The following is a 24824-nucleotide window of genomic DNA, read 5'->3' as shown; positions in this document are numbered from 1 at the left end:
AAAATGCCTTAAATTATGTAACACAATGAGATCTTACACTGATGCTGACTGATGTAAATGCTAAGATACATTACAGCCAATATTGTGTTATCTTCTCAGTAAAAATGCAGCCTTTTAGAGAGCAAAAGAGCTTTATTTTGAAAGAAGACCAAACCCAGGCAATTCATCAGGATCTTGGCCCAGGATCTGTTATCACTGGAATGTCTTGCTTCAGTCTGCTATGTTGATTTGTGCCTTCTGGGCACCACAGGCCAACAGAGAAGCAAATCCAATTTTCTTTAAAGGGTGGATCCCAGATTTATCATAATTTATCTATTTATCTGCATAGTTGTCAGAGGTTTGTCCAGTTACTAGTAGTTCTTTAAGTGAGTGGTGATTCTAGGAGATGGCTTGCATTTTACAAAACCCATTTATTTTGTTTGAATTTGAAGGGAAAACATCCTGTGTTGTGCATTTAGTTACTTATAGTTAACTTGGGCAACCACTTGCCTACATGATAAGGACTGCTGAATTAGAAGCACAGACTAGAGGTTAGCCTCTAATATCTGAGATATAAAGAGTTAAGAAACTTCAAAGACAGCATTGGTAAATAAAATCTTCCTGTGTTAAAGTGTACAGCTCAAGTAGGAAAGTTAGGGTTTTCCTACTAAAGTTTTAGAATATTGGAAAACTGTTTAAGAAGGAGAAAATCTGAATTAACATGAGACAAAATAAGTTTTACTTGTCTTTTAGGCAACAAAAAGCTGCAATAGCTGTGTCTGTAGAGCATGAGGTCAGAGATGATTCCTGTGTAGGGTAGAGCTCTAAGCTTCTACAGTGTGCTCTTCACTGTGACAGCAGGACAGTAGGAAAGCCCCTTCCTCTCAAAATTTATTACATTATTCTCACATACATATATAATTCACACATCAACCACATTAGGAGCATGTGATTCTTCTTTGGGTTGCTGGAGCCAGGGATAATGCATCTACAAACAAAATATCTTTGCTTGCCACACTAAGAATAGCACTGAGAGCTCTTTAACAGAATTCCATCCATCTACCAAACACAGCCCACAGAGCCAAAAAGTAAGTATTTGACAGACTGTAAGATTTTTAAGTCTATAGACATATGATTGCATTGAGATTTGTTTATGTTGCAGTTGACTGCTAACACCACCAAAAAAAAAAAGTCTCACTTCAGAACACAGTCTTGTCACAGGGTAGAAATACGAAGTATTTTATTGCCAGTTCTTAGGCTCCCTTATCACATAAAAGTAATTGTGAAATGTCATTATTAATTTTTCAGTAGCATTTCTCACAAATACATTTTGTGCCCTGCCTCTGATTTTCTAACAGCTTTGCAAAACAAACTTATGTAGCAACAAATGACATTCTGTATTGTCTTAACAGTGTATTTAACTTATGCAAATGAGAGCTCTATTATAATCATCAGTCATTGAAGAACACAAAGAGTAGGAAAACTGTCATCTTTTAGAAATAACAAAAAGTCTTTGTTGTAGTCAACATTTTCTTCCAATTCAGTTTATTTTCCTATGTTCTACTACAGTCACAGGTGCCCTAAGTAAGTTACCTCTCCTTTTTCTTTTGAGGAGCCATAAATAAATTACTGTAATATTACCTGAAGTATTTTAAATATTCTACTCACAGCAGTCTTCTGTAAAGCAACCCAGTGTTTTCCTTTACAAATCAAGGCACCTTGGCTCTCTTGGCTCTGGATCCTTGCATTCTTCATAAATGTAACTAATTGTACTATCATTTTTGGACTTCAAAAAAAGTGAAAACAAAAAAAGGAGTTCCCTTAGGTCACTCTTCAGTGCATTTGACTGAGACTCAGAAACACAAGCCTGACCTGCTCAGTTACAGACATTGTAGGCACCAGACCACATAGTTCCTCCAGGATCTCCCATCCTGAGGACATGGTCTCCCTTTGACGTTGAACTCTGACTACAGGTGAAAATCCCAGCAACATTGATCTTTCACTGTCTTTTCACTGGTCAGGTGTGGGAGAATTGGAAACAAGAGCAATAGGCCACAGCTCAGGTAAACACGACCACAAACACACATATACACACCTAACAGCCTATAATCTGCTTGTATATAGCATTATGCACTGAAAATGTATAAGCATAGGACTCTTACTGTGAAGGCCACCATAGCACCTCTGCAACCACTATTACTTCATAAAGACATCTGGTCTAGTCTTGTAGTTATTCTTGTAAAAATCTTGTAAATCTTGAAATAAAAATCAAAGTTCAGCAAAAATCCTGAAGCTCATTATCAAGATTTATGCTCACTTTTCCCAGCATTATAAAAATAAAAATTTTAATAAATCAAAAATATTTTTCCATTCACAGTAATAGACAAACATGTCCAGACATATCCATGTTCTGTATCACAAAGAACCCACTATTATACATTTGACTGAATGTGCAACTGTATTGTATAACATATATTATACAGTATATGGTATAATACAAGAAAACTATGTACTACATCTTGTTGTACATTTACTATTTAATACAGTTCTGTAGCAGTGCAGGTGCAACTTCAGATCTTACTACCTAGTGGTTGAGCTGCATGGAATTCCAGCATCACAAAACGATAGGTTGTACCTCGACAGTTTTTAAGACAAAGAATTTGGAATAATTATACTGTACTTCAGGAGCTCTGACAGTTTTTCATTTCTACTATGTAAGTTCTGAGCTCAGATGATTTCAGTGTCCAGGTTTTATAAATGAGAGCTGAGGTCAGTGCCACCAGCCACATTCTCATTGGGGAGAGGAAGAAAGCCAAGGTCCCATAGGTTCGTTGTAGGAAGTAGCAGGAATAGACCTGCCAGGCCAGGAGGAGTGCCATCGCCAGGTGAACAAGCACAGCCGTGAGGCGTCGGACGTGACGGATGTGAGAGCGGAAGCTGTGACCCCGGCATCGCAAAAACAGGCACCAGCACAGATAGGCCATTAATGGCAGGTTGAAAAACAACATCTGAAAAAAAGAGCAGAGAAAACTATGACAATAAGCCAGACAGGTGTTCTGGGTAGCATATGAAGGCATAGAAAGATATAAGCACATAAAACTGTCCCGTTCTAAGGGTTGAGTACAACTTCCAGAAATGGAACCTCAGGATGCACTTCAAGACTCTGCAGCTGATAGAGCTGATAGTGCCTGTGCCTCAGTCTCAGGCCAAGCATTCTTGTCCACTCCCTTGCAATGAGAGGCACTGAAGTGCATCTGACCTCTCTTGGAGCTGATTCAGGGAGACAGACTTGGCAAAAGCTAGTATGGTAAAAATGGAGGATCATTATATCAGTTCAACTCTCTGACCCAGCCCGCTGTGGTGTCAGACAAGTCCTAGCACTGGTATAAGGGAGGGAATATGAAGGAGGAGGCAACACTGGCTTGGTCTGGCTTAAATGCCAAGGAACTACACCCTCTTTCAGATGAATGGCAGCTGGGGAAACCACTGCTGGGAAAACTGGACTTGTGTGCTTGGAGAGTGACACCTACTGATCTGAAGAGTTATTCAGGGTGCAAGGGCTGCCCTGGCCACTCAGTTTATTTTGCTTCGTCACTGCAACCTGTGCGTGAGCCGAGGACAAAACCAGAAAATTTAGAGAAGTGAATCTATAGAGATGGCCTCTAATCCAGACATCCAGGGAGTCCAAAGCAACATCAAATAGGGGAAAAGAGAAGTTGAAGAAAATAATGCACAACCTCCTTCCTTTCTGCCCTTTAAATTTGCAGAAAGTTAAGAAAGATCTGTTATAGTCAGGCATGGCCATTAATCTCCTCTGTCCTTCCAAGACTCCTTTCTTTATAAAACTATTAAAAAAAATTGGGAAAACAAATCCCAGAAAAAAGCAATTTGTTAGCTTGAATTTTTATAAATACGTACCTGCAAAATCCCAACCACAAATGTCACACTGCCCTGTAAGAAGGAACCACCAACGAACACCCCAAAGGAAAAACAGGCCCCCCACTGGCCATCTATCAGTTCACCTACAAACCACGGTCCTGCAAGAGAGGAAGCCAAACATACAGCACCATCAGGAAACACAACACAGACATGGCTGTTTGCCACACGGCCTTTTGTACTCCTGAGCACAAAACAGTTTACTGGGGAAAGTGACTTCTCTATTGCTTGTTCAGAGTAATAAGCCTAATGTTTTCATCTTCAACAAACAGCAAAAGGGTGAACATCCTGGATGTGAAAATTTGGTATACCAGGGAGTTGTGGCATGCAAAAAAAATACTTTTGTTTCATCTCTGTGACAATTTTCAACACCACATATAACATCTTCCTCATAAGAGAAGTGAAAAGGTAGATCCTTTCAAATGGTAGCTTTTTCCCAGAATTACAGTAAGACATGAAAAATGCAGTCACAAACAATCCCAGCGTGGCTCAGCACAGAAGTTAAAATAGGCAGGCTGTTCTATGTTATGCATACTACACTGACTGCCAAGAAAGTAGCTATTTTAGTAACATAATATCAGAGGAGAATAAGCTAAAATTGTTAGCATGAGAGCTGAGATGTTTTAGTGACACGTCATGTGAAACGTACCCTCCATATACTCATTTTACACCAAGGGAGAGCAATTTAACAATTTAAATGTTTAATTAATTCAGGGATTCTAAGTTAGGATCTTATAAACAAACCTTTAGTCTCTTTGGACATAAACTTTTCAAGTTCCACAGAGATTTTGTAACTTAAGTAGATTTTTCCTGTTCTCCAAAATGTTAGAAATCTTAATTTTCATCAGGATATGACGTGTAATTTCAAAATACTAATTTATGTCCTCCAGTACTCTATGCTACTTACCCAGAATGGTGTATAAATTCAGAACCAGAATTGAGTAATAGAAGGTGTTTGTTTTACTGAAGACATGAAGAGAGTATGAAGTCAGAGTAAATAATCCTGGCTTTTCTAAAGAGACAATATTTAAGAAAAATATACTTAATTCAGGTTGCCCCCCATGTATATATATATATAAAATACTGGTCTTTCTGAAACAAATCTGCACATTATGTACTCATTCCATTAAATAAGGAATATAGTAATAGTTCGTATGTCTACAGAATAAATGCAGAGGAATGCATTTCTCCCATTACTGTGATAACTGGAAGTAAAGAACTGATAAATACACAAATCTATATTAAAAACATCAGAGGAAGCTGCCATTCTAAATGAATACACTTACTGTATGTAAATAAAATAGAACAACCATTCTATACCCAAAAAATTAAGTTAGCTAGAATGAAAAACATGGACAAAGTACATATTAAATGAAAACTAAGAAAATCAAAACAGTAACTGTGCAAATCCAGAAAGACAGGTCAGCATGGACCAGATTAACTGGATTTTTTTAAATTGAATCTACTTAGTAAGATCTGATAGCAACTCAGATCAAATGAAGGCTTGGCGTTAAAATGACAGTATTCTGTTAAGTGTGTTAGCAGAAAAAAACAGTATTAACTTTTAAACTGAAGCAGACAATTAATAGATTGAGACCAAGTGAGCCTTACAGAAGTTAGCTTGTGGAGTTTCAACTATTACGTGGCTGCCCTTCTCGAAAGAATTAACCCCTAGAGGGCAAGCTTGACATTTGGAAATCAACAGCACTAACAGACTTGTTCACTAATTTGTAAAGCATTTGTCATGGTCCACAGGGACCTAGCTGATCACAGAGTCAACTCTTTTAGTTGCTAAATTCCATAAAGGCAACAGAAAATCTATTCTTTTTCTATGTAAGCAGTTGCTGTAGTTACCTCAGGATGCTACGTGATTATGAGTATAAAGGAAGGGACAAACACCGATATGAATAGGAAGGGAGGTGGCTTCCAGAAAAATCTCATTAGTAAGGTGTGGTTCAAATAATTGTTTAAAGGATAAGCACACAAGCTTCACAGTGGTAATTTTAATTTACCAGATTTATCACAAAAAAAATATCAAGTTATGATAGAACTGGCCTTAATATGGAGAAAGACCCAATCCTGTTCATGTTCTATGCAAAAATTAACAAAATTATCTTTGCAGAAGGAAATCTGTTTCTCCACTCAGGTGACAAAGAATTCTGTGACAACTGTAGTGAAACAAGCACACATACAGAACTAAAACAAACTAAAACATTCCTTTCCCTATGCATTGGAGAAAATTAAAACTTTAGACTTCAATCAATTGAATTTTTGTTTAAACAAAGATGCCTGCTCAAGTTTTTAGTTTTTAATTTACTTTATTTGATATATTGGAGGTTTTCCAAGTACCCTTAAAAGCAAAACAGCAGCTTCTGAGAAACCAATCGAACCCCAGAGTAGTAGATGCCAAACGCATATGGTCATTAACAGCGCAATTACTTACCTATTGTTAGCACACAGATAAACAGTAAAAAGTTTAGGGGAAAACGATTCTCTAAAACCCACAAACATTGGTTCATACCTTTGAGTACTGGCTTTTGGAGGTATCTGAAAACAACAAGCAAGGTGATCTGAATCAGCACAATCAGTCCAAAGAGCACACGAGCCTGAAAAGACAGTTTTGACTCTAAGCCAGCTGTGGAGTAGTAGCAGCCTTGGAGCATTCCTTATGGACATTGACAGAATGGTACAAAGATTTCTAACTGAAACACATATTCAAAGCTTGATGGTGTCATTGAAATGAGGAGTAAAAAGAAACAAGAGTTTCTAAGTTACTGAACTTGTTTCATACTGACTTGAATTCAGTTGAATGGCTGAAAGTGATAGACCTGAATCTTTAAAAAAATGGAGGTTGTAAAATACATCAATTGAAAAAGTACAAATACACTTCCTAGGCAAGACATTTTTTGAGTGCTGAAGAGAACTGCAGTTCAAGACAGTGTAGAACATCTGTTACTGATTAACAAAAATCATAACTTTGAGCCAATAGTAATATGAATACAGTCATGTGGACTCTCTTACGTTGTTCTAAAAGTGCACCTAAACTATTATGACATGCATTCTTTGCATGTACTGAGCTGTAACATCTGGATATGACCTGGAACTTACTGAAGCCAACAGGAATTTTTGCCTTCCTCTTCGCTGCAGCTAGCTATAATGTCAGCAGCTGGTAGTGAGAATATTTCCAGCATTCTTGCCAGAACACATATTGCAACAGATCACAGTGATTTTTTTTTTTTTTAATAATGTTTCCTTTTCCTACCATGTCCAGTAGCTTCTTTTCAATTTCTTGCTTGCACCAAATGTGGGTATACCTATGCCCAAAAATGGAAATTGTGAACTAAATCCAGGAGGTCAACTGTTTGCATGAACCACTGCTGTACATTTGTGGTTGAATCATGCAACTTGAGAAAATTGAAGTATTTTGGAATTCCAATGGAGTCATATCTGGAAAAAGTGAACTGCGTTCGAGTCTACCAGGAATTAGGAAAATGCCTACTGCAGCTCTGGGAAGCCAAAATGGAATGACAGCTGTTATGATGAAAGTACTTACTAAAACATAGTGGTCAGTGAGAAGAATCACAGATGGCCAAAAGTCAAATCTAAGAGAGAGGTTTTCTTCCATAGCAAATATATGGCCCCGCGTGCCAATTCTTCCCGAAGCATCCTACATTGATATAAAGTAAGAGAACAATTAGATACCAGTAGCACACAAAATAACAAGTTCCTAATTATCACTGAAGCTCTTCTAGAAAGATCTAGTTGATGCATGCATGTCTAGCATGCTGCTGTATTAAATACTTCTACCTACAAATGATTACTTGTTGTCGATTTTACAGTTTCAAGTAACTTGGTGATTGTAAGATCAGAGTCTGAAAGTGCTACATATGAAGGAGAACTTGTCAGAGACTCAGCAACTTGTGGAAGACAGTGACTGTTTACTGATCCCACCACCAATTTTTTTCTGAAAATTCAATTCTAGGTAATAGCCCATATAAAAATATTTTGAAGCTTCATTGTGCTTTGTTTCTGGTGTATTTGCCACAAACCAGTATTGATAAACAATAACAGTGCTTCACTTATTCAACAGTTTGATATTTCTTCATATGTAACTGACATCTGTGGCAGGTTGGCCCTGGCTGGGTGCCAGGTGCCTACCAAAGCTGCTCCGTAACTCCCCTTCCTCAGTTGGGCAAGGGAGAGAAAACTTAATGAAAGGCTCGTGAGTTGAGATCAGGATGGGGAGAGATCACTCAGCAATTGCCATCATGGTCAAACAGACTCTTAATTGCAGAAACTAGCTTAATTCATTACCAATCAGAGTAGAACAAAGAGAAGTAAACTCAAATCCTAAAAACACCTTTCTTCCACCCCTCCCTTCTTCCCAGGCTTAACTTCACTCCCAAATTTTCTACCTACTTCCCTCACCAGCACAAAGGAATGAGGAATGCAGTCAGTACATCACTTCTCTGCCGCTCCTTCCTCCTCACACTCTTCCTTGCTCCAGCATGAGGTCCCTCCCACGGGAAATAGTCCTCCACAAATTTCTCCAACACAAGTCCTTCCCATGGGCTGCAGTTTTTCCTGATCTGCTCCAGCATGGGTCCCATCCACAGGTGGCAATCTTCAGGAACAGACTACTCCAGCATAGTTCCCCTACAGGTCTCAAGTCCTGCCAGCAAACCTGCTCCAGCGTGGGCTCCTCTCTCCACAGGTCCTGCCAGGAGCCTGCCCCAGCGCAGTGGTCCCATGGGGTCATAAACTCCTTCAGGCATCACCTGCTCCAGTGTGGGGTCCTCCAGGGGCTGCAGGTGGATCTCTGCTCCACTGTGGACATCCATAGTCTGCAGTGGGACAGCCTGTCTCACCATGGTCTGCACCACGGGCTGCAGGGGAATCTCTTCTCCGGTGCCTGGAGCACCTCCTGCTCCTCTTTCTTCCTTGACCTCAGAGCTCACATATATTCTTGCTCCTCTTTTCTCTTCCCACAATTGCTCTTGTGCAGTAGCTTTCCCCCCATTCTTACATACCCTATCCCAGAGGCACTACCACTGTTGCTGATTGGCTTGTGTCTAATCAATTGGTAACTTGCACCCATTACCCCTCATCTTTTCCATGCAACTCCTTATAAAAACGGATTCTCCATCTTCTTTGTATCCACCCTTTAAATACTGGAATATGGTGATAAGGTCTTCCCTAAGCCTTCTTTTCTCGAGGCTAAACAAACCCAGCTCTCTCAGCCTTTCCTCACATGGCAGGCTTCCCACTCCTTTCATCATCTTTCTGGCCCTTCTCTGGACCCTCTCTCCAGCCTGTCATAGCACGGACGAAAACTGAGCACAGTGTTCCAGGTGTGACCTGACAAGCATTCGGTAGACTGGGATAATGACTTCTTTATCTCTGCTGGTCATGCCTTGGTTGATGCATCCCAGCATTTCATTGGCTTTCTCTGCTGCACAAGCACGATCTTCACTCCCATTGAGCTTGTTGTCCACCAGGACTGCCGAAGTTGCTCCCCAGCCAGGTAAATCCCAGCCTGTGCTGCAAGCCTGGATTATGTTTTCTCAGGTGCAAGTTCTTACTTATCCTTGTTGAACTTCATAATGTTCTTGTTGGCACACAATTTGCCCTTGGTGAATCCGTGTTGGCTTTTCCCCATCATGTGCTTCATCTGACTTGTGATAGCCTTCCACATAGATTTGTTCCATAACTTCCCCAGGGATTGATGTAAGACTGATGGGCCTAAAATTTCCTGGATCCTCCTTTAAGCCCTTCTTATAGATGGGGGTGACATTAGCTTTGTTCTAGCCTTCTGGGATGTCCCCTGCTCCCCACGACTTCTCCCAGGCTACAGAGAGCAGCCTCGCAACAACGTCAGCCAGGTCTCTTAACGCTTTCGGGTGGAAACTGTCAGGGCCCATCGATTTGTAGGGTCAAGCTCCTGTAACAGTTCACACACCAACTCTTCCTTCACTGACAGTGGGGCTGTGTTTGCATCCACCTGGACCCTTGTTTCCAAGGCCTGAGGCCCAACACTGCTGGTAAAGATGGAGGTGAAGAAAGTGTTGAGAACCTCTGCCACACTGTTGGTGACTAATTTACCTCTGCTGTGTAATGGTGGGCCAGTATTTTCCTTCTGTTTCTGCTTTTTGTTATGTACCTCAAGAACCCTCTCCTGTATTTTTGACATCTATGGCCAATTTCAATTCATGCTTGCTCTTCTGTCATGTTTTAATATATTTCTCATGAAAAATAAGAAATCTTTCTTTTGTCCAGCTGCTTTATATTTCAGTGCTCAGCAGTCAGTGTCCTTTGGCTTTTTGTAATCAGACAAACGTGAAAGGAAATCTGTTATCATGTATTTTGTTCCTAGTTAGGTGACGCAGAAAGGTGATGGAGAAGACGTCACAACAACAAAAAAAATTTAACACAAAGAGTGCCAACCTCACCTGGACAGTCACATCTATGTGATGGTACCCTTCACTGTAGTTTTGTGGGCTCCACTTCAGCACATAGAGAGGACCAGACACCTGATGCGCATTCCCCAAGTGAACTCTGTCTATGTAGACTTTGACGGAGACAATGACAGAAGGAGAGAATGCCAGAATTCTAAGGAGTGAATAAAGAGCAAAATAAACAGATTTGTTACAGGACTTGCATACTTCTCATTGCTTCCTTAAGAGAAGTCCCTAAGGATTTAGTACCCTTGTACTAAAGAGTTCAAAAGATTTAGAAATTAAAACAGTGAAGTATCGGTAGGCTAATGGTAACATGGTAGTAGCTCTTTCCTACAGCTAAAAAATGTAGTTCTATATGGCACTGCACAAAACAACGGGATAGAAAACTGGCTGTGGAACACACAAAAAAGTGGCAGAGATCATAAGGTCCTGCAGAAATAATCTTAGAACTCTTGCTTTCAAAACATTTGCTAACACAAATGGGATGCATCCTCCTGCACATATAGACACAATCAAACACTTATAGATGGCTTCATTAAAAATTGCCAGTCTCTCTCTCTAAAGTCCTTTGTTGTTTGGTGTGGGTTTTTTCTTCTTCTTTTTGTCTCTTTGCTAGTCAGAATATAAACTTCTCAGTCTTTGTAACCACATTTATGAGACACAGAGTGGAACGCAAGACTGGTATTACAGATCTCAGACACCAACAGATGTATTATCACTTGGCAGTGCTTATATTCAGAGAATCAGTCATGCTAATGTAGACTTAAATTATTACACATATAATTTCTTTCATTTCTGGTAATACAAAAGGCATTCCAGTTTCAGTCAAATAAAGGAGTCTCATATAGTTATGGTGAACTATTCTACTAGTTCATATATTTAATATAATCATAAGAATGTTAAGATAAGGTTCTGAATAGGCAACTGGAAAGAAAGACACTTACTGGACACTACTTCTTAAATGAGAAGTATGACAAACCTTTTTTGATGGTAATTCTGTGTATGTAATACTTCAAGCATATTGGTCTGACAGCAAATACAAAATGTTGAAAAGGGCCAAGAAATTTGACATATAAATGAAAAAATTAAATAGAAGAGGAAATGGAAAGATGGAGAGATTTAAAACCAATATGAAAATTGGAAAATCAGAAGCTTCTTATGTTTCAATATATAAAGGATGTAAAACTAAAACAAAAGAGGCTGAGAAGTCTGAAGTGAATAGAGAAACTTAAAAAAATACATAGACAAAATCCTGAAATTGGCAGAGGCAACATGAACACATGACATAAATAACACAGATTTAAACAACACAGATTACATATTAATCTAACTCTATCAGCTTTGGTTACATAAAAAAGTTCAATTGACTTGAGGGGAAATAACTGCATAAATAAACATGAATCACTTCTACACAATTTCTTTATCCCATATGTGATATGAAGAGAGTTCTCAGGAATAATCTTCCAGAGAAAAATGAATTCTGAGAACAGTGGACACACATTTAAAAGAAAGCTTTGTGCATACACATATATATGTAGTTAAATATTGTGAAATCAAGAGACTACAGGGTACCTGATATGAGTGGAATGAAGGATTTTGACTAATGGTTCATGAGTAGAACTGCTGTAAAGGAAGGACTTGGGATTGGTGATGAGAACTACAGGCCATTCTTCAAAGTTAAGATCTGCAAAACTAAGGAGGTCGTGGTCAAATGCAAGGAGCCGGTACCTATAATGAAAAGAAAAAAAAATTGTTAATACAAACAAATGAGCGTGCACAGCTCATTCCCATGCTTCTCAAGTTCCTAAACAGAACTTCCTTGATTTATTTTCCATTTATTCTCTTCTGTAGTTGATTCTATATCAACCAACTCTACTGTGCAGCTGGTTACCTCTGATTAGGTTCATTTTATTATAAATCACGGAAGCAGTACTCAAAATTAAAAGTGGTAAGATCTATGGAATTTTTCACACGAATCAGATAGATGAACAATAAGTTAAATAACTCAAATACAATATACATTACTACAGTGTCTGTGCAGGTACTCTAGTTATGGACCAAGACCCCACTGTGCCCTTTCCCTGTATGCATACAAGTATCTTCTTTGGATTACTGCAGAATAAAAGCTAATATACTACTATACACTCCATGTAGCATCAGATGTGTTTTGATATGCTGTGAAGGTAACATTTCTCATGTAGACTACTTATGCATCTAGAATTCTAACAGCTAGTGCAGAGCATGGGCATTTTGAAGTAATGATGCTGATTTTTTTTACAATTTATTCATCTACATTTGAATATATTTTTGAATATACATCTGAACACAACACATACTAAATGGACATTTAGAGGTCCCTTTTTTAACTTCTATATATCAAGAATTAATAAAAAATGATGTACATTATTAGCACACTGTTAGTATGGGAAAAAAATCCCAAACTTACACACAAAGACATTTTTCAAAAGCATTAATAGTAATAACCAGTCATTCTAATCTCATGCTCTTTTCAAATTCACCAGACAGCATAAGAGGGAATCACAGTAGAGCCAGGCGGGCTTCATATAATAATTTGCTCGCCTAGGCTTTACTTACTTTCTATTATCCATCCAGTCTCCCAGTTCGAGTTCCAGAGTGCCACCACGGTGCTGACTGTGCAACACTGGCATAAGCCCACCCATTGTATGGAGATGTCCACATAAATAGGCTGTGGCAGAACTAATAAAAGAATTGTGATTATTTGGGTGGGAAGGAAATATCACTACAGAAAACCTGAAAAGTGAGAGATAAGCATGTTAAGTGAGGCGAGAAATGTACTTCAAATTGAAAACACACAGGAAAAAAAGACTTTACCTCATTAATGTTCGTATTCCTGGGGCTGGGGAGATGATTGTTGAGGTGGTATAATGGCCAAACCAGATAGTATGGTTGCTGTGCAGACTTTCTGTTGCCATCAAAGATAGCTCTGCCATTTGATTCTGAAATGGACAGGTGTTTGAAAGACAACCAAACAAATCTGATTAACATTCAGGCTATTGTGAAAGAATAGCAAAAGGAAAGCAGAAAGAAACTAATGAAGAATGCAATTAATCTCTCTCTTTCTTTTTTCTTTCATTACAGAGAATACTCTGAGTTGAGTTGCTTCAGGGACCTGTGTGTGAACAACTATACCACTAGATGTAACCCTAAAATCTGATGTTGGAAAAAGAAAATGAAAACCAGACGCTCAATGCCTTCTTTGCAATCTAACACAGGAAGAATGAAATGTAAAGATAGATGTTGGTAAACAATATTCTTATCCTTTCTACTGCTTATTTTTATAGCAAAAAAGTTAATTTTACAAACATCTTTACCTTACAATTATCATCCTTACCATTTCTTGAGTTGCTAGATGGCCTTGTAGAGGCATGACAGACCACAGAACCTGTGCACCACATGCTTCAGTCATTTAACTAAATGAACTCAGATGCTGAATCTTAAAAATATTACTCAGCTATTGCTGTTAAAGTTAAGCAAAAGTAACACTTTACATAGGAGGTAAAATTTCTCTCCTACTTGTTTGAATTCCAATATTAAATCAACCACTTAATGTCCAGAGAGTGTCCCAATACCAGTAAGGTCTCAAAATCTAATTTTTCTAAATAAATGTCCCACATTCATAATAATTTAAAAATGTAAACACTCTTTTAGACAAACATACATATTCAAAACAATTTTTCTATATAGAAACAAATCAAAATTCCAAACAAACCACTACAGAAGTAAAATAGCCAGCAAAATGGAATGTCAAGACCTATACAATACCGTGTTTAAAATCCCAAAGAAATTATAGGGTCTCTTAGGGCCTGGGCTGAGTGTGGCATCCACGCAGATGAATGAATAGTTCCCAAAGGAGGTAGTGTGGATGTAATGGAAAGAGCCATCTTTACGCCAGGCAGAGTATTTCCTAACAAAATAAAGTGGAAATATTGCTGTTAGGAAAGCCTGTAGCAATGACAACAGTGACCTGCATAGTATAAACGCAAGATGCCTTGCAACCATTAGATCTAGCTCCTTCTTGTTACTGCAGTAGGCTCTTAAAAGTCAATGGCATTGAAAAATCTGTACTTCAAAGAAGATGCATTACATGGGTTATGTGTTAAGACAAGCAGCAAGTTAGCACACAAACATTTAAAAAAACGTTAGCACAAATATGCTTTCCCTGAGCAACACAGTACTTTTTTATGGATAAAGGATAGGCCAGCAGTGTACAACAAACAGGTGAGATGACAGAACAGCAGGATCTTACACAATTCTTAATTAAAGGAGAACTACAAATTAAAAATAAAAATTGTCCTGTGTTTATCATGGTATCCAAAAGAATTTTTCCTTGCTCACCTAGAGCATATCAGGGACATCAAGTCTTGTCTCCATTATTTTGTTAGATTTCTCTTAAGTTACTCTCATGTAGAATAATCAGCTCTTGGCTAATGGAATATGATATTGAAGCAAAGAAATGTTGAACTTTTTCAGTTGTTTTCCAAAAGATGGAAAACAGAGACACTACATTAAATCTTATAAATAGTAAAGAAGGCAGCATTTCTCTTTGCTGCTTCTTTTTTATTTCTTGATGTAGAAAATCTTACCAGTTCTCTTGGTAATGTCATTATCAGGTCAGTGGAATGTCATCAGAGTTCTTTGTTCAAAGAGTAAGAGGAGAGCAGAAAAAGGGTTGCTATTCTTTTGCACGTTACTGAATATTAATTGAACTCTTGAATCTTAATCTTCAAATACTCTAAGAAAGAACTGTGAATAGGGGAGGACTTAAAAGATGTCAACTAATTCCACCTTGTTTTTTTCTCCTGTGCTTTTATCCTAATATTGGTTACAATAAATACATATAATAATGTATACATATGTTTCTTTCTCTCCTTCCATTGACAACAGATAATTTCAGTTTTTCTAACTTATAAAATTGAAGTGCTTTTGATACTTTATGCTAGATGGGAATTGCGTACATCTTCTACTGGCAAAGACAGATAACATTCCAACGAATAGTAGCTACTAAATCCCTCTATTAAGAATTGAATTCTGTAACTAAAATAATTTTATATAAATCTAAAATTAACTAAAACTCATTTGGTTCAATTGGGGGGGGCATTTTTTAATTTTCTTTTGGGGTTTTCAGCTGGGCTTTCTTGAATAGCTTTGGTTTTTGGCTTTTTTTTTTAAACTCCCTGCACGATATATGGAAGCTAAAACATTCCTGAGTTCAGATGATGAGTACAGTTTGAACATAGAAATCCAGAAAACAGTTCATACCATTATTCCTCCACCAAACAGAATAAACAATAAAACTGCCTGAGAAGTTGTCCTGAATAAAATAAAAGCCAATATATTAAATGCAAGTTTTCAACATAAAGCAATACTTTTAACGCCATGGAAACCTTCTCACAATGTTTATTTTCTTGAAGTTATGGTTACCTTTATGAACATCATGAACTTCAATAAGAAAATTGGAAAGCTCAGTATCATAATTCTAAGATTTCTACCTTTAGTCCCTCTTAGAATATGTGTAACAGTTAAATCATCCTCTGATAATCCTGTGGCCATGAAATAGGAACCCATGGTTTTGTGTAAAAATATTGTTGTATATCAATACAACCTGCTGCCTTCTTTAATTTTAATACATAATGAACACCAGAATGTGGTGGTGAATAACTGCTTTTTCCAGCTTCTATTTTTATAATTTTAATATTTTCATATTATTTATATTTTTATATATAAAAAACCAACTCCATTTTAGTCTGCCATCTTCTCTCTCCTAGACCGAGACGAAACATTTTCTTAATATTTTTGTTCTAATTAAGTATTAGATTAACAAAATTATCCCTGTATGATGGTTCTGCTTTGAGTGATGCTTAATAGTTTTTGAGGACTTTTAGTGCCCTTCTTTGATCTTAGGTAGAAAGTATGATAAATCTTATGGAAGTTTCTTTATTTTGCTATGATGACAGACTATAATGGAGCAATGCCATCATGAGAACACATTAGTTTAGCAAGAGACTTAATTAATAAGCAAAGACTTTTTCACCTAAGAATTTCACTCAAATTCCTAGGTTGTCTAAATTGCTTGGAAATTTCACCATAATCCTTTCCAATCCCTTTTGCTATCAGTACATCTTCAATGTGGATTAGAGGCAGGTGATCCACACATCTTCACAAAACAGCAGGCTTGTCCAGGACAAACAATTCAGGGATGATCCGGGGAACTGACTGGTGCAACATCTTCCCTTGTGTCTCACTAGGACTTCTGATAGCAGCCTTAAACTAGAGTGGGAGACTGATACTAGATTGTCACGGAGCCACAACTTTGGCAAAAGACATAGGGATGTGCTCTGCACTAGCACATACAAAAGACTTATTAGCACCAATCATCCCCTCCTGGTAAATGCCCATGTGAATTCCACGTTCTCCTGCAAATGCAGCTGCTATAGGATCCCATACCATAGAATTTGTGGGAAAATGTGTCTGCTCCTGCTGGGTCACAGGGAACTGAAGCAAGCTGAACTATCAGATGTTTTGGCAAAGAGGATGGCTCAAGGGCCTTAGTTGAAGTAAAATTTAGATTTCCAATTCCTCCTCCAGTTCCAAAGAGTCAAAGTTGAAAGTGCCATCAATATTATGAGACAAGATTTTGTGTTCAGATGTGAAGGACAAGAGAAACTGAGAAGTTAAACACAATTTACAACTGAGCCTACCTTTATAAGGTACCAGCAATAGAGCTGGCTGAAGGGGGGAAAATTTCCTCACCTATCTTCACATTTAAATCTCATATGAATATCCCTGAAGAATATCTGTCCTCCCATCATCATGTGCCTTCTTACTTCTCTACTTTCAGTCTTCTAAAATGACTCAGATGGGAAGAAACAGCTCAAATAAAGACCCAAATGACATGAAAATCCCTTTGGGTGTACAGAAAGAATATTAAAAAAAGAGAAGTTTTAGATTGCTTTTTTCCCACCTATTTTAAGTAGGAAAAACATTCTCTGGGAACACCTTTTACAAAAATATATCACAACTTTTCTGAGGAAACTGAACACAACACACAGAACATTTTATAGACGTGAACAGATTTAACCCATTCAGTGTTAAACACAGAAGGATAAGAGATAAGTCTGCACAAAGAATTCTCTATTTTATCAACCTATTCTGCTCTACTAATTGACAATGCAAAAGACAGAGGGAATAGCAAATATGATGCTGGACTATAGGAAAGTCAGTGAAAAACTATGATAACTGGAAGCAGAATATTGTTTAGTGAGTTTGACCTTGAATATAACGGCATCTGTAAATAAAAGTACCTGTAATAATTCTGAACGCTATCCAGGTGTGGAATGTTGAATGAATCTGTAAGGAAGAGAAAAAGGAAATGAGGAAACTTTCAGATCAAATTGATCATTGACCCCCATATTTAACCTAGTAGTATTGAAATATAGTGATCTCAGCAGGTGCTGAAGAGCTATTTTTTTTAAATGCATAATGGACAAGCAGAGTGTTTAACTGCAGAGAAGACATTATACACTTGATGCAGTTGACCTAAAAGTGGCAATAGTTTTCTCATTTAAGTTTCAATTCAAAGATAAAGTTGTTGTGGGAATGTAAACTGTTATTTAGTGGCCAACAGCTAAAGCTCTCTCCACTTTGACCACAGAGCTTTTCAGAAGCTTTTTGGTTTGGGTGAATTCTCTACAAGTAAGACCTAACTCATTCACAGAAAATAAAGTAGCAACAGCATCAGAGAATAGTGTGTGTAAATCAAACAGCAACCAGGGGAGGTTTGTACTTCAACTGGGTTCCACCTCTCCATCAAGGCTGGTAACAGAAGCCCGAAAGGGAAATCGGTATATATGACAAAGCATGTACTTTTCCCTACCCACCCAGTGCTAGGCTTTCTCATTCTGCCCTTCCTGTAACAGCTGGTTTATGTAGCCTACAAGGATGTTAACTTGAGTTTGACTGATTAGAACGTGGCAACAACTATGATGTGTACAAACTGCCATTAGTCCTTTCTATTCAAAAGAACCCAAATTTTCTTTACCTGCTGGAGTGTTATTGCTACCTTTTTAACTTAAACCTGGGGTCTGGGGAGGTGAGAAATCTATGAAAAGTAAATTGAAACAATTTCTTCAGTAGGGTAAGGTTACCTTTTGCCCTTCCATTAATTAATGTGGTATATAAACTAATGACCTGGAATCTAACATCTGACGGTATGTTCTACAACTTGCCAGGAAAAAGACTTACTTCTCTGGTAGTAAAACTCCAGTAAGTGCCTGTAAACAAAGCGTGCCCTCAGTAGACATGTGGATGGCAAGCCCTTCTCGATTCATAATTACCACTAACATACTAGTGACTACTAACACTTTACCTCTACAGTCTGTGATCTGCAATCACAGGAAAGACAGATGTTTCATTGCCTTCTTACCATGATTCCCTTTGATGTCTATCCACTTGGTTTTTTCCATGACTCTTGATCTCTTCAGGATTGACTGGTAAGTTTTCCACTCTTCTTCTACCTGCTCAGACCCCAGTTTATCTCTTGTCTTAGCATCTGTCAGGTCACCTGGAAGTGTACAAAGGTGAGATTACAACTAGAGGCCTACACAGGTTATACAACTACTGTAACTAGACATGCATCCCTGCCTCTGAGTGTAAAAGGCTGCAGGCATACTGAGTACAATCTGGATGTTCCTGTATCTGGTCCAAGAGGTTACTATAAGGGGAAATGCCTTCTAATGTAGATGCAGTAGCCTCCTCGGACATCTATTGACCACATCACTGCAACGCTTTCACTAACGCCATGCCAAAACAAAGCAAATTATTAGGCATTCACTATATCTGAAGATTTTAGTCATAAGAGCTTTGTTTAACTGCACAGCTTCTGTATCACCTCAAGCTCCAATTAAAGTTCGAACCATTCCCACTTCTGTTCACATAGTCATAGCAGGACAAGAAGGAAGGTAGTGGCTAGCAAGGACTAAGGTGTAGCAACAAATATTAAGAAAACAATATCCTGCATAACTGTGTCTGTTACATATAAAACACACTAAGCTCACCATCAGACTCAAGACACTAAGCAAAAACTAATTCTCTTGAGTTGTTATTCTCTTCTGCTTCCAGCAGTCTATCTTCAGCTGCAATTTCATTTCCATTGTTTAAGACACCTTAACACTTTAAAGTTCTCTCTTGAGATCCTAAAATGTTGCTTATTTGCTCTTCCTTTGACAGCACACTCAACAGGAAATTCACAGTTTTGAATTGCTTACCTGTTGCTAGAACAAGTGCGGGTTGAATTATGTCAATTGTTTCAGAACAGAATTTTTCGAAGTCGGGAGCTCGTTTGGGATCCCAAAATTTGCTGATATGAATATCTGACACCTGCAAAAGAGAATGAAACATTGTCCCACGTAGAGGGTTACTGCTACCCAGATTGTTCTGCAAAGCCAACATAAGAATGCAATATCAGGGCAATCATAGTGATTCACAACAGTATTACAGATACAGGGAGACACAAGAAGTGGATGACTAGGGCAGAACAAAAGCAGAACAAGCATATGATATTGCAACTCTAATCCCTAAATCACATAAAAAAATCACAATAAAAAAATTTCCTTAAAACTAAGGGCATACAATAATATGGGGAAGTACTTAGCTATCCACAGTAACTTGTGATGACTGTAAGTGACCTGCTGCCTTTCAAATTCTGTGAGTTTCTGGTGCAATGGAGTGGTTTTGCTGCAAGTGAGAACACAAAATAGTTCTGCAAAGCAAGAAGAGTTAAATTTTACCTAGGACTTGAAGTATACCAATAACTTATTTTGTACCCGGTGTGACACTTCCAGTACCTGGGTGAAAGGATTGTTAACATTCTCTCCATGCTTTTTAATGGATCTAATGAGTGTGTTTAGATCCCACTCCATGTGCCTTCAAGAAGGCAAAGATTGCCCATGAAGTCTTGATATGACTTGTACATAACAGTAAAAGTTGCTGTTTGTTTCTGAACCAGTCAAAGCCTTCACATCAGAAGAACCATTTGGGGCGGGATGGGAAAAATTAGACAAGTAAGATTTTTTTTTTATACTGTGTCTTTTCAGGGCTGTACAAAATAAATCTTGGGTGAATGCTTTCAATTCCACATTCCATTCCACTTCAGTCAATCAACTAATAAATTGTCCTCCTCTGTTTAAACAAATGGTACTCGATGCTCAAGAAACAGTAACACATGCCCATGCTCATCTGACAATATCACTTGGAAAGAAAAACATTACCTTTTACATTCAATTTAATAAACCTGTTCTTGTAAAGCCTTTACTTTTTTGAAAAATTCAGATAAAATACCTTGGAGACAAAATGCCTTACTTCTACTTATTCAGTCATCTGCATATGTAGAAAATATTACTTGTATACAGCTTTTTAATTCTGCTTAGGAAAATTCCCCATTTGGAATTACATGGAACTTCTGCCTAGATCAGAACTGGATACCAAAAAAGGTAAACATTTTTAGACATAACCTTATATTCACTTCTATTGATACATTCAAGCTAGTGTGAATCAAAGAGCACAGTAAAACTACCTCAATACATCAAACCTCATTTAATCACTGACAAGGATACAACATCTTGTTTCATTTCTCTTCAGCCTGTGGATTTGCAATTCATGTATCTCAGCAATCAAACAGAAAAAATAAAAACTTCTATACTTTTTAATTTTGAAGAAAAAAGAAGTCTTACAGGAAACCTTACTCCTGCTCTACCGGTAACTACAGAGAATGTAAATTTGCAGCCTTACAGCAGAGCATGGTTGGGAAGCTTGATTTTCTACAAAGAGCTTCCCATTATGATATGAGTTTAAAATTTAGAGAGGGCTTAACTTTTAACTTCTAAGAGTTTCAGTGTCCTGCTGGGACTTCTGAGAGCTGGGACTAAGTTTCTCTCATCACTAAAACCCCTGAAATATGAAGATCTTGGGAGTGGAGTGGGTTGTTTGTTTTTTGGTTTTTTTTAATTAACTTCCAAAGGTACCACAATAAAACAGAAGACAGCAGGAAGGGTGAAAAGCTTGTAATGCTCTTATTTAATTCCCTACAATGTAGGTAAAAAGGCCCACCTGCTGCACTTCTGTCTTCCTCCTCCCTCTGACTGATATGGTTACTTAGCCTCTCTCATTGCACCATAGGCAGTAACTTTCATCAAAATGGACTGGAAGAGATTTAGAGGTGAGGAGAAATCACCATCAACATTCCTTATCTAGCAAAGATGTGGTTCAGGACAGGCAAGCATTAACAAGGGAGAATTATAAGGTCTAGAGCAACAGTAGAATGAATCTACCTGAGAGAAACAGGAGAAATAATTGTAAACTTGTCAAATACTGAACTAGAGTGTCTACTCGGCACTGGGTAAGAAAGGAAATCCTGATATAAGAAAGGTGGAAGAGCAATTAGCAGAAGATTGTAGTACAAAGATTAAATTTAGATCAGTTTAAGAAAAGACAGTCCTGTGGATGGGAAGAAAAACAAGGCAAGGAACTGCAGGATTATCTTGGCCTCTATCCAGTGACCTAGGCTAGACCTATGGAGTCACCAGGGAGCCTGAAGCCTGTTTCCCACAAGATCATCAGGCACAATGCTGGATTTAGTGCTTGCTTAATTTCCAAGTTAGGTCAACGATAAAGCAGCTGCTAAAGGGGACGCCTGAAAGAGAATACAACCACTTGAAAGTAAAGCCAAGTCTTAAATTATCTGTGCTGTGACCTATCCTTGGGAGAACTGCACTTGAAGTAACACAACCAGAGAAAACATGGCAAGAGAAGCATGAAGCTGTGCACGCTGCTTGTCAGTATAGCTCTGCAGCTGCAATATGCTGCTGTAGTTGACTCTTCACAAGATAGCAACTCAAGATAGGGGCTCTACTTACATTAATTCAAACATACATCTTGTCTTGAAATCTACTCTGCAGTAAAAATAAGTCTTAAGTCACTTAAGGAAAAATTACTGAAAAAAACCTACTTTGAAAATACACAGCAAATGGAGAGAACAAAAGGACTAAATAATGCGCCAGGTCATGCACTAAGAACACCACTTGCAGTTAATACATTCGGACAAAGTGTTCTTGAGTTTGAGAATAAAAACAAAACAGTAAAAGCAGCTTATTTGTTCGAAGGAAATGCACAGCAACCCTTGTGACAACTCAGCTGTCCATTAGCTGCAAATATGTAAACACCTTTGCAGCTAGTTCTACACTAAGTGCTTTGAGAATGCTCTGGGGAAAAGAGCCAGAAGAGGCCACAGAAGCACTCAGACATGACAATTTGCTTCCAGGACTATGCCAGGTTAACTTGGATTTTATGTTTAGCCTGGAAACAAAGGTATGTACATTTAACCTTCTGAATACTAGTCTAGTTCGTTCTATTGCTAAAAATCGGCATAACTATTTTCTCAGCCACACAACCTTTCTGAGTTTTGGAAGGGGAAAGGGACAGGCAGAGCCTGCACTTTTCACCGGGATATTAGACAATACTGCATCAGGCAGTGATGCAATATATAGTGTAACAATTAGGTGATTACCAATTATCCGCTTCCACCTTATCTGTTAAGGAAACTTCCCTGTCCGACCATCCAGGAGCCACTCCGGCAATCACTCTCATACCACCTGAGCTGGGACCGAAGTCCCTTCACAGCTACACACACCACACTCACAGTCAGACCAGGTTTCCTTACCGGCTCGACCCCAGGTTTCCCCAAACGAGAGTCTCAGAAGTCCAGATCTTTAAAATAATTTAATCGTGGTGCAATTACTAAATAACAAAATAAGAGCTCGAGCTGGTGCCTCCGAGGAGGGACCCCGAAAACAGGAACCCCTGGGGTTTTATATCCTCACAGTTTAAGTGGGAGAAGGCTGGGGGCCGTCCGCTCCCGCCGTGTCTCCGAGTGTCCGGTCACCTGGACGGGCCACTGGTCTCCGGGCCCTATGTCATGCAAAGGGTCGCCAGGTCACAGCCTCTTGCCTCGGGCTCCCGCTCCCCAGAGCTCAACCTGCAGCTCCACTGAAGCTGCACACCGAGCTACCGGCACTGAATGTATTCCATTACCTTTCGGGCAGCCTAGCAAAACACCTGTAACTCCGGCGTGCCCGCTCTGCCCCCAGCTCGGCGGCCGCCCCTCGCCCCCGCCCGGCCCCACTCACCTGCACGACCCACAGCAGGCCGGCGGCCGCCGCGCCGGGGGCGGGATGCGGGGCCCAGCGGCGGCGCTGCCCCGCGGCCGGCGGCGCCCCCGACGGCCCGTACCAGTCCAGCAGCAGCGCCACGGCGGCTGCCGCCAGTAGCCCCGCCGCCAGCCCCAGCATCCTGTGCCGCGCCGCCACGGTGCCCGCCCCTGGAGAGCGCTCCCGTCTCCCGCCCTCCTGCCGGGCAGCACCGCCGGCCGCGGCACTTCCGCGTCCCACCCCCCGGCTGCCGGGCCCCGCGCTCGGCCGCGGCTTGTTCGGAGGACCGGTGCCAGCGGGGCCGCGGGTCGGCGCTTTCCTTCTCTCGGCCGTTTTATCCGGCGAGGTCGGGGGATTCCGGCTCTGCCCGCGCTCCCTCCGTCCTGAGCGTGTCCGCTTTTCCCCCTCCCAGGCGCAGCGGTGCCTGGAAGCGCCTAGGTTGAAACAAAACAAACCAAAACCCAGTCGTACGAAGAGATCAGTGTCTCATCCTGCTATCTTCCGAGTACAGCATGTAAACTTTCGCTTTTTTTCCCTGACGATATTTATAATTCTACCTGCTCTGATATCTAGGCAACTGACCTTTTTTGATACGACATACTTAAAGAGTCTTTTTATGGTATTTTGAACATTTCTTTTTCATATACACCATTTTAAACCTTGCTATAGCAACTGCACAGATTCATAATTGCTACGTTATTCTTTGCTATTAACTCTTTGTTTCCTAACTAGTGCCCACATTTACTGTTGAGATTTTTTTCTTACCATCTTAAGCATGAGTTTAGCTGAAAAAGCTTCTGTCACTTTCTTTGATATTTAATGTAGTATTCTTAAACAACTTTTCAGATATCAGAAGTTTCTAATTCAATATTGCGTAATTTTCATTATATTTTCTTATGATTTGCCACAGGATAAAAATTTAATTTTTTGCATTTTTGCATTTTAACTTTTCAGGTCAGTTAAACTTTATTAATATAATACACCCCTTTTCAGATGTTCTTGGTAATTTAGCCTCTCTTTTGCAGGACTTCATGTATGTTTGTTTGCTTTGATTGTTTTCTCCTGCCTTCCATCTTGATTGTCTGCTCCCTCTTGCCCCCAAAGAACATCCTGAACAACTGCTTCTAAATCAACAGTTAGCAATCAGTAATCCTGGTAATCTTCAGGACTAATCTTGACAACTGGGGTTTTCTCCCTTTCTTCCTGGAGG

At 39.2% G+C, this 24824-nt stretch overlaps 2 protein-coding genes across 11 annotated transcripts in view; one reads left to right on the top strand and one right to left on the bottom strand.

Annotated features, from left to right (window-relative positions):
- Positions 1–15263, top strand: part of PTGR2 (prostaglandin reductase 2) — a 34988-nt gene extending 19725 nt beyond the window's left edge. For all 9 annotated transcript variants that reach the window (XR_010431287.1, XR_010431286.1, XR_010431285.1 and 6 more), the window contains one exon: positions 13494–15263. The gene's annotated coding sequence lies outside the window, so the exon portion shown is untranslated. The remainder of the gene's footprint in view (positions 1–13493) is intronic.
- On the bottom strand, positions 1192–24064 carry TMEM62 (transmembrane protein 62). Of its 2 annotated transcripts, XM_064658167.1 has the most exons (14): positions 23594–23966; positions 19679–19790; positions 18838–18975; positions 17717–17762; positions 14178–14319; positions 13227–13351; positions 12969–13091; positions 11946–12101; positions 10365–10524; positions 7469–7582; positions 6437–6521; positions 4823–4927; positions 3898–4016; positions 1192–2987 (listed from the first exon to the last, which is right to left on the bottom strand). In XM_064658167.1, exons 1-14 carry the CDS (start codon positions 23753–23755, stop codon positions 2661–2663), a joined length of 1914 nt encoding a protein of 637 aa, XP_064514237.1. In that variant the 5' UTR covers positions 23756–23966; the 3' UTR covers positions 1192–2660. The 2 variants fall into 2 exon arrangements, with proteins under 2 accessions (XP_064514237.1, XP_064514238.1); XM_064658168.1 differs by lacking the exons at positions 14178–14319; positions 17717–17762 and having other exon boundaries at positions 12969–13021; positions 23594–24064.
- Positions 24065–24824: the final 760 nt, after the last annotated feature.

Source organism: Pseudopipra pipra, chromosome 6 (genome assembly GCF_036250125.1).
Source record: "Pseudopipra pipra isolate bDixPip1 chromosome 6, bDixPip1.hap1, whole genome shotgun sequence".
In the NCBI taxonomy this organism is placed as follows: domain Eukaryota; kingdom Metazoa; phylum Chordata; class Aves; order Passeriformes; family Pipridae; genus Pseudopipra; species Pseudopipra pipra.
This window is presented reverse-complemented; position numbering and strand designations above follow the sequence as displayed.

Excerpts from the sequence above, each read along its gene's own strand:
- TMEM62 (XM_064658167.1), bottom strand. The coding sequence starts at position 23,755 with ATGCTGGGGCTGGCGGCGGGGCTACTGGCGGCAGCCGCCGTGGCGCTG. Across the intron at positions 19,791-23,593 it reads GCCTGCTGTGGGTCGTGCAG|GTGTCAGATATTCATATCAG; the intron begins GTGAGTGGGGCC and ends TCTCTTTTGCAG. Across the intron at positions 13,092-13,226 it reads GGAATACGAACATTAATGAG|TTCTGCCACAGCCTATTTAT; the intron begins GTAAAGTCTTTT and ends TTCTTTTATTAG.